The sequence below is a fragment of the Desmodus rotundus genome, chromosome 1 (genome assembly GCF_022682495.2).
Source record: "Desmodus rotundus isolate HL8 chromosome 1, HLdesRot8A.1, whole genome shotgun sequence".
NCBI classification, from domain to species: Eukaryota; Metazoa; Chordata; class Mammalia; order Chiroptera; family Phyllostomidae; genus Desmodus; species Desmodus rotundus.
Genome location: NC_071387.1, coordinates 54,484,864 through 54,495,139, shown reverse-complemented (window position 1 = coordinate 54,495,139; position 10,276 = coordinate 54,484,864). Strand labels below are relative to the sequence as shown.

At 39.1% G+C, this 10,276-nt stretch overlaps 1 protein-coding gene across 2 annotated transcripts; it reads left to right on the top strand.

Annotated features, from left to right (window-relative positions):
* Positions 1 to 5,445: 5,445 nt before the first annotated feature.
* Positions 5,446 to 10,037, top strand: RANBP6 (RAN binding protein 6). Of its 2 annotated transcripts, XM_024558380.3 has the most exons (2): positions 5,451 to 5,600; positions 6,716 to 10,037. In XM_024558380.3, the coding sequence occupies exons 1-2, from the start codon at positions 5,586 to 5,588 to the stop codon at positions 8,780 to 8,782; spliced, it is 2,082 nt and encodes a 693-aa protein (XP_024414148.1). In that variant the 5' UTR covers positions 5,451 to 5,585; the 3' UTR covers positions 8,783 to 10,037. The 2 variants fall into 2 exon arrangements, with proteins under 2 accessions (XP_024414147.1, XP_024414148.1); XM_024558379.4 differs by having other exon boundaries at positions 5,446 to 10,037.
* Positions 10,038 to 10,276: the final 239 nt, after the last annotated feature.

The window sequence follows — 10,276 nt, the reverse complement described above, 5'->3', positions numbered from 1 at the left end:
GAGGAAAACATTGGCAGGAAAATCTCAGACATTCCACGCAGCAACATCCTCACAGACACATCCCCTAAAGCAAGGGACATAAAGGAAAGAATAAACAAATGGGACCTCATCAAAATAAAAAGCTTCTGCATGGCTAAAGAAAACAGCACCAAATTACAAAGAGTACCAACAGTATGGGAAAACATATTTGCCAACGATACCTCAGACAAGGGCCTGATCTCCAAAATATATAAAGAACTCACTCGACTCCACTCCAGGAAGACAAACAACCCAATTAAAAAATGGGCAAAGGACTTGAACAGACACTTCTCCAAGGAAGACATACAGAGGGCCCAGAGACATATGAAAAGATGCTCAGCATCACTAGCCATCAGAGAGATGCAAATTAAAACCACAATGAGGTATCATCTCACACCAGTCAGAATGGCCAACATAAACAAATCCACAAACAAATGTTGGAGAGGATGCGGAGAAAAGGGAACCCTTGTGCACTGTTGGTGGGAATGCATACTGGTGAGGCCACTGTGGAAAACAATATGGAATTTCCTCAGAAAACTAAAAATGGAACTGCCCTTTGACCCAGTAATTCCGCTGCTGGGATTATACCCTAAGAACACTGAAACACCAATCCAAAAGAATCTGTGCACCCCAATGTTCATAGCAGCACAATTTACAATAGCCAAGTACTGGAAGCAACCGAAGTGCCCATCAGCAAACGAGTGGATCCAAAAACTATGGTATATTTACACAATGGAATTCTACGCAGCAGAGAGAAAGAAGGAGCTTATACCCTTTGCAACAGCATGGATGAAACTGGAGAGCATTATGCTAAGTGAAATAAGCCAGGAAGTGAGGGACAAGTACCATATGATCTCACCTTTAACTGGAACATAAGCAATAGAAGAAAAAAGCAAACAAAATATAACCAGAGACATTGAAGTTAAGAACAATCTAACAATAGCCAGGGCGGGGGTGGGGGGTGGGGGCGGGGATAGTGGGAAGAGGGTATTACAGGAACTACTATAAAGGACACATGGACAAAACCAAGGGGGAGGGTGGAGAGGGGGGAGGGAGGTGGGTTCACCTGGTGTGGGGTAGAGGGATGGGGAGAAAAGGCATACAACTGTAATTGCATAACAATAAAAAAAAAAAAAAATTCCCAACCAATGTATCATTTAATGACTTTAGCTTCCATTGCTTAGTGTTACCTAGATTGGTTATTTCATTTTGGATTATGACACAGCAATTTTCTGATTCTAGCATTCTTTGTGCACTTATTAGGTAGAATTCTATAAAGAAGATGCACCTTCATCAATTATTTAGTTTACCTGAAATACAGTTTGTACAAGAATGAAAGGAAAACCTTGATTATTTCTCTTTATCAGTTTTCAGAGTTGGTGACCTAGTGATCTCCAAAGATGATCAATGAGTTAGTGGCTTTTATGGATATTAGAAACTCATCACTGTGTTTATATCTTTGGTGTATTTTAATCCAAGGCAGGCATTACTCTTTTTGATATTCAGATTGTTCTGTTTTAGGCAAGTGGGACCCTTCATGATTTTTTCTGTATTTTTATTTATTCTGAGTTATTCTTGTAAAAATGTCAAGTATGTCCAATTTAATTCTATCCCCCTCATTTGACTCTAAATCCCTCAGATCTTGGAAGAAATTTGCAACTTACTTTGTTCTTTCCCTAGTTAATAAGTTGCTAATAAACACTGGCATTGTCTGAGCCACCTCACCATGGTATTGAGCCACCTTATGAAAACATTCTTAAATGGCTTCTCTGCAGTTCGAACAATTTTAAAAGCCAATTTTAATTACAAAATGTAACAAAGTTGTTTAACTCTAACCAAATCTGCAAGTCCGGTCTTGAAATCTTGGGCATTATGTGTGCTCCTTAGGGGGAAAAAAGGAAGGAAATAACAATGCAAAAAGTAAATATAACAGAATTATGCAATCTAAGAGGAAGTACTTAAGATTTTATATCAGTGTATATTTTTCTAAAATAAAATATTGTGAATAATTTTCCTAAAATGGATTTGGTTTATCTACTACTGTTGGAATGGTGACTGTCAGTATAGCATGCGGGAGCAACTAGAGAACAAAATATGGATTCTGGGACTCACCTTCTTCGGGAAGCCTCTTTCTCCTCCAGAAAGAGTTAACAGTCACTTGGTCTATATTAACACTGCTCTTTATTCATATATAGGTAAATAAATTGGTAAATTAGAGCACCTCCACCCAGATACTGTATCTGAAAACTTGGGGAGATTTCATAGGCTTCTCCTTCCACTCTGAGCACTACTGCTATGTCTTAAAACCTCTCCACTCCTTGCCCTCTTTTTTTTTTTTTCCCGCCATCGCTACTATAATTTAGATCTTTAGCTTAACTAGACTAGGCTATTGCAATCTTAAACACCTCCAGTCTTCACACTATTATCAAAGTAATCTTTCTAAAAATTATTTCACAGCCCTTGATTAAAATTCTTAAAAAGCTCCTCATTGTCTTTACAAAATAGATTCAAATTTCTTAACATGGAATATAAGACCCTTCATGGTCTGGCCTCTGTTTTACCATCTGTCTTCCTGCCTTCTGTGTCATCCTCAGGCCCCCTCAAGCCCCATACCCAATGCTCTAGCAGTTCTAAAATACTGGCAGAACTCTCACCACACGAGGATCTAAGGCCTTTCTGCAGTGGAGCAAAGTTGTTACCTCTACTTAGAACAAACTTCTTCTCTTTCTTCAAATAGTTAATGAAGATTGATCCTTCAAACATCAGCCCGAATATCACCTCCTCTGAGAAGACTTACCTAATCTCCCCCACAGCCAAGTAGATTAACTGTTTCTACAACCCCATGTGGTTCCATGACAGACTTACCATCATGACAGTGATCGCTACATTATGTGATATTTACCGACTTTCATGAAAATCCTCGTGCGTTTCATCTTTACCCCCAGCACACAGCATCAAGGTTTACTGTATCTTCAATGAATGTTTGCTGAAAGAACAAATGAGTTATTGAATAATCTTTTTCTTTAAAGATTTTCTTTCCTTTTTAGAAAGAGGGGAAGTGAGGGAGAAAAAGAGGGAGAGAACCATACATGAGTGGTTGTCTCTCATGCACCCCCTTCTGGGACCTGGCTCACAACCCACACATGTGACCTGACTGGGAATCGAACCAGCGACCCTTTGGTTCACTCAATCCTCTGAGCCACACCAGGCAGGGCTTATTGAATAATCTTAACCCAGCATTTTCCAAACATTTTTTTCAAAGTGTTTATACCAACTTACTCATACTATCAACAAAAATATAACTGAGTTCCTTGTTGTTCCACGTCCCCACCAACACTTGATACTTTCAGACGTTTAAATGTAAAATATTGTAGTGGGTCTGTGTTAGTATCTCACTGTAGTTTTTAATGTCTTTAATATGCTAATAGATATAGTGTTAGGAGAAGCCTTTCCCCTTACATATACTTATTAACATTTCCTGAAACAGCAAATGCAGGTCCCTGCAGTTAGATTTTTTTCAAGGAACAGTAAGAAAATCATGAGTCTGGAGCAAGATGTAGAACTGTAGTTAAGATCTTGGGATCAGAACATAACTGATTTCATCAATGGTTCTCAAATTTTGGTATTTATATGAAAACCCAGTGTGTTGGTTAAAACTGATTCAGTAGTTCAGAGCTTGGGACCTAGTATCTATATTTAAAAAGAAGTATCTCAGGTGATTCTTATGCAGTTGGTTTTCAGTCCACAAAATGAGAAACACTGTTTACAGAGCATGGTTTCCTCCTAAAGGAGCATAGTCTTATTTATTACAGTGCCATTTATAATACTGACTACTTTGTGATTTTCTATCTGTGTGGGTATATATAGCAGTATTTTACAAAATTAAAATTAAGCCCATTTGGATAAGTTTAAGACAGACTTTGCAATAGGTGAAGGCTTCTGATCATGTTGCAAAACCAAGAATAACTATGGGCAAGTTGTATGGAGAAAGAGCATTAGTGGTGCTTTTGGAAGAAGTGAAATTGACACTTATCTGCATCATCTTAAGCAAATCCCTTAACCTCCCTGAGTTTCCATTTCTTATGTAAAATTATATTGTATTATACTTAGCCTGCCAACCTTGCAAACTAAGGGTCAAAATGACAGAGTGGCAAAGTAATAATACAAAAATAAGAGTCAATCATTGTGGAGAAATGATTGTTTTTGAGTGACAAGCCTGCCTGAATTAAAGAAATAATATTTAGCCTCAGAAGCATTTGTTTTATGGAATGATTCAGCAGCTTCCTCCTAAAAGGAAAAAATTTAAAGCATTTTACAGCTTAAACAATGGTCAAGGAAAACCTTGAGTGACATAACAAAGGATACAAAAATAATTAAGAAATAAGACCAGGCTTCAAGTCTTCAGATTACTAGCGCAGGTCACTTTCCACAGCATACTTGGTTGCCTTTATCATGCTTTATTATAATCCATAGGCCAGATAATTCTGACACATACCAGAGTCTGAGCACCACTGCTCCACTGCATTCGGTGTGGTAGTGGGGTGGTCTTAATTGTCTTTATCTTTTATTCCACTTACTTGATAAACAACTTTATTGAGGTATTATTCACACACCATACTATTCACCAATCTACATTGTATAATTCAGTGGTTTTTATTATAATCACAGAGGTGTACAACTATCACCACAATCAATTTTGGTCTTTACATCTTCATCACCCAAAAAGAAACTCCATATCTGACAGCCGTTATTCTCCATTCTCCCCTCCCCTCAGCCTCTGTATAGATTTGACTATTCAAGACCTTTCACATACTGTAGATGCAATCAGCACCCCCTCGGTGGCTGGGTTGGAGAGTGGTCTGGTACACCAAAATGTTGCGAGTTCCATCCAAATCAGAGCACATACACAAATTGCGGGTTCAATCTCCCATTACGGTGTGATCCCGAAGCAACCCATTGATGTTTCCCCCTTCTTGTCTCGTTAAAATCAATAAGCATTCTCGGGTAAGAATTAAAAATATATATTAAATGCAATCACACAACATGTGGCCTTTTGTGATCGGCTTCTTTCACTTAGCCGGTTTTCAAGGTGTACTTATTGTTTTAAAATTAAACTGTAACTATAGAGAGTTGAGAAATAAAGGGGGGAAATCACCCATAATCTCATTCTAATACAATAAATATCACAATTTTCTTTCCTTTTACCCCCTCTGCAGGTGCACTTTTACCTGATTGCAAAAAAGATAAAGGATGACCCTAGTCCCCAACCGGTTCGCACGTATCCCTTGCACTCGCCTCCCCACTTCCCCAAGTGCAGCCTGGTTAACCCGGCAGCAAAGGGAGGAGCGGCCCCGCCCATCCCCGCCGGCGCCTCGCTTGCGTCACTGCTTGGAGCCACAGACGCCCCCTCCTTCCTTCCCAGTCGCGGTGGCTTTGACAGAACGCGATGGCGGCGGCCGGGGCGGCAGGGTTACGGGCCACCGTGTCGGGAAAGCAAGAGTTTTACCAGCTTCTGAAGAACCTTATCAATCCAAGCTGTATGGTGCGGAGGCAGGCAGAGGAAATCTATGAAAATATCCCAGGTCTGTGTAAGACTACATTCCTCTTAGATGCTGTCAGAAATAGAAGAGCAGGTTATGAGGTGAGACAAATGGCTGCCGCACTGCTACGACGGCTTTTGTCCTCTGGGTTTGAGGAAGTCTATCCAAATCTGCCTTCTGATGTTCAGAGGGACGTCAAGATTGAACTGATACTGGCTGTTAAGTTAGAAACACATGCTAGTATGAGGAAAAAACTTTGTGATATTTTTGCCGTGCTGGCCAGGAATTTGATAGATGAGGATGGCACTAATCACTGGCCAGAAGGTCTGAAGTTTCTTATTGATTCAATCTACTCTAAAAATGTGGTTCTGTGGGAAGTTGCGCTTCACGTTTTCTGGCACTTTCCTGGGATTTTTGGGAACCAAGAGCGGCATGATTTGGATATCATCAAACGGTTGTTGGACCAGTGTATTCAAGATCAAGAACATCCAGCAATCAGGACATTATCCGCTAGAGCTGCAGCTGCATTTGTACTTGCCAATGAGAATAATATTGCTCTTTTCAAAGACTTTGCAGACTTGCTTCCTGGAATCTTACAGGCTGTGGATGACTCATGCTACCAGGATGACGATTCAGTGCTAGAATCCCTTGTTGAGATTGCAGATACTGTACCTAAATACTTGGGTCCTTATTTAGAAGAGACTCTCAAGTTAAGTCTAAAGTTATGTGGAGACTCTAGACTTAGTAATCTGCAACGCCAACTGGCCCTTGAAGTAATAGTGACCTTGTCTGAAACTGCAACCCCAATGCTGAAAAAACATACAAATATTATTGCACAGGCAATTCCTCATATATTAGGAATGATGGTTGATCTGCAAGATGATGAGGACTGGGTAAATGCTGATGAAATGGAAGAAGATGATTTTGACAGCAATGCAGTTGCTGCTGAGAGTGCACTAGACAGACTGGCTTGCGGGCTTGGTGGAAAACTTGTTTTACCAATCACTAAGGAGCATATCATGCAGATGCTTCAGAGCCCTGACTGGAAATATCGACATGCTGGATTAATGGCCTTATCTGCCATTGGAGAAGGATGCCATCAACAAATGGAACCAATTCTAGATGAAACAGTTAACTCTGTTTTGCTTTTTCTTCAGGATCCTCATCCAAGGGTGAGGGCTGCTGCCTGTACTACACTTGGACAGATGGCTACAGATTTTGCACCTAACTTCCAAAAGAAATTCCATGAAACAGTGATTGCGGCTCTGTTGCGTACCATGGAAAATCAAGGTAATCAGCGTGTACAATCACATGCAGCTTCTGCACTTGTTATTTTTATTGAAGACTGCCCCAAGTCATTGCTAGTTCTATATTTGGATAGTATGGTGAGAAATCTACATTCCATCTTGGTGATTAAACTTCAAGAGTTGATTCGGAATGGAACTAAGTTGGCCTTGGAGCAGCTCGTGACAACCATAGCCTCAGTTGCAGATACAATAGAAGAAAAATTTGTTCCATATTATGATATATTTATGCCATCATTAAAACACATTGTTGAACTTGCTGTTCAAAAGGAACTCAAGCTTCTGAAAGGAAAAACTATTGAATGCATTAGCCATGTTGGTCTTGCTGTTGGGAAGGAAAAATTTATGCAAGATGCATCAAATGTGATGCAGCTACTGTTGAAGACACAATCAGATTTAAATAATATGGAAGATGATGACCCTCAGACCTCTTATATGGTTTCAGCATGGGCTAGAATGTGTAAAATTCTTGGAAATGATTTTCAACAGTATCTCCCACTGGTTATTGAGCCTCTTATTAAGACTGCTTCAGCTAAACCTGATGTTGCTCTCTTAGACACACAAGATGTAGAGAATATGAGTGATGATGATGGCTGGCAATTTGTAAATCTTGGAGACCAGCAAAGTTTTGGAATTAAAACTTCAGGACTTGAAGCAAAAGCAACTGCTTGCCAAATGTTGGTTTACTATGCTAAGGAATTAAGGGAAGGACTTGTGGACTATACAGAACAAATTGTAAGGCTGATGGTTCCTTTACTGAAATTTTATTTCCATGACAATGTGAGAGTGGCAGCAGCTGAGTCCATGCCTTTTCTCCTGGAATGTGCAAGAATTCGTGGCCCAGAGTATCTTGCGCAGATGTGGCAATTCATATGTGACCCCTTAATCAAGGCTATTGGGACTGAACCTGATACAGATGTACTCTCAGAGATAATGAGTTCTTTTGCAAAGTCCATTGAAGTAATGGGAGATGGGTGCCTTAATGATGAACACTTGGAAGAACTGGGAGAAATACTGAAAGCAAAGCTTGAAGGACACTTTAAAAACCAAGAACTGAGACAAGTTAAAAGACAGGATGAAAACTATGATCAACAGGTTGAAATGTCCTTGCAAGATGAGGATGAATGTGATGTTTACATTCTGACCAAAGTATCAGATATTTTGCACTCATTATTTAGTACTTACAAAGAAAAGATTTTACCATGGTTTGAACAACTGCTTCCATTAATTGTGAATCTAATTTGTTCCAGTAGGCCATGGCCAGACAGACAGTGGGGATTGTGCATATTTGATGATATTATAGAGCACTGTAGTCCAACCTCATTTAAATATGTAGAATACTTTCGGTGGCCAATGCTACTAAATATGCGAGACAACAACCCTGAAGTCAGGCAAGCTGCTGCTTATGGCCTAGGTGTTATGGCACAGTTTGGTGGAGATGATTATCATTCTTTATGTTCAGAAGCTGTTCCACTGCTGGTAAAAGTTATTAAGTGTGCAACTTCCAAAACCAAAAAAAATGTCATTGCTACAGAGAACTGTATCTCAGCAGTAGGCAAGATTTTGAGGTTTAAGCCTAGCTGTGTGAATGTAGATGAAGTTCTTCCATACTGGTTGTCATGGCTTCCACTGCAGGAGGATAAAGAGGAAGCTATTCAGACTTTGAGTTTTCTCTGTGACTTAATTGAAAGTAACCACCCAGTTGTACTTGGTCCAAATAATTCCAATCTTCCCAAAATAATCAGTATAATTGCAGAAGGGAAAATTAACGAGACTCTTAACTATGAAGATCCTTGTGCCAAACGCCTAGCCAATGTCGTACGTCAGGTACAGACTTCTGAGGAATTGTGGTTGGAATGCATATCCCAACTTGATGATGAGCATCAGGAAGCCTTACAGGAGTTGCTGAATTTTGCTTGAAGCACTTTAATATCACTTGAATATCATCTACCTTAAAAGTAGCTCCAAATATGTGTTGTGAATGGATTCCATTTAAATTGAGAGAACTATTCTCTCTCAGCTAAGCAGTTTGCATTTCTTCCACATGTTTCTCCAGGATTAGTCAGTGTTATAGCCCTCGGTTCACCTTGCATGTTTTATCCTGTAAACACAGATCTTGGTGATAACCTGTGCTTCCATTGTCTTAGAATGTCACCTTTCCCCTTGTTGTGCTGAGTACATCAATTGTCACTATGTCTGAATTATTGATGCTGGGTAAGCAATATACTTGGTGTGAAGATGTCACGCTGCCTATCACAAGATGCTAAGAGCTCATGGAATTAGGATAGGAGAACTTATAGGACAAACATCTTTGGAATTATGGGTGAAGGATATGGTGACAGGTTTACTCCTCCTTGATAATATTCCTGGTTTTCATGGTAAAGGGAGGATACTGCAGTGGATGTGGGGCGTTTTCTGTATAATGTATATGAACTCTTTCATAATGCCTTCCTCAGAACTGATTGAGACATATCCATGTTCTATTTCCCAGAGTGTCCAGCTGAGAGTTAAAAACTTCAGAGTGTTCTTAGACTGATCTGTAAGTTATTTGTTAATTTATCCAGGACTCTAGGAACCATGGTTATTGAAAAGGGTGTCCTGGTACATCTAACATTGGTACTATGTCATGACATACTGTATAACACAGTGTTTGACAAGTAGAAAGTAATAAATATTTGTGGGAGTCAGTCAGTATTATGTGTTTGAGCAGAATATTGTCTTGTGTATATATGCTATTTTTCTCCTGCAGAGTGGCTCAACAAGAACAGAAGCCCTGATTTAAAATGGGGCTTAAGTACATTTCCATTTTGCAGTTCTTAATAGATTCTATAGTAGTGCTAAGGAGTATTCTATTGTGAAAATGAAAAGGAAGCAAAATTAACTTTATTTTTAAACATGAAAAAGAAAACAGCTTTGGGACCAGTCATTTAGCATATGCATTATAAGAAAACAGTTCTAGAAATCTAGGGTTAATTATATTAATTGGAACATCAGTCTTTAATGTTAAGCTTTTGTAGGGTAGAAAAAGCGTTCTACTCAACAAATCATTGATCCAAAGTTTAAAAATACATCTGTCATGATTTCCTGGCGCTATTGTGAGTACTGTGTATGTTAGCAAGTATTTAAGAACCAGTAAGTGCTTAATAAATGGTAGCTATTATTACTGTTGTTTGCATTTTTGCTGTGTTCTTTTTTATGGTTTGGAATGCTTTTTATATTAGAATATCCAATTTGCCCCCTTCTAGGTCAGATAAGCAGGCCATCTAGGCCATTTTGGTTAGAGACACGAAGGTGAGATTTTAGATAGGCAATTCCTATCCATTCTTTACAATTATTTATTATTAATGGGGGGAAAAGAAAAGGACTTTAAGTACAGTATAGTCACAATTTTAAGTTTGTTAATTTTAAGATAAA

Excerpts from the sequence above, each read along its gene's own strand:
- RANBP6 (XM_024558379.4), top strand. The coding sequence starts at position 5,465 with ATGGCGGCGGCCGGGGCGGCAGGGTTACGGGCCACCGTGTCGGGAAAG.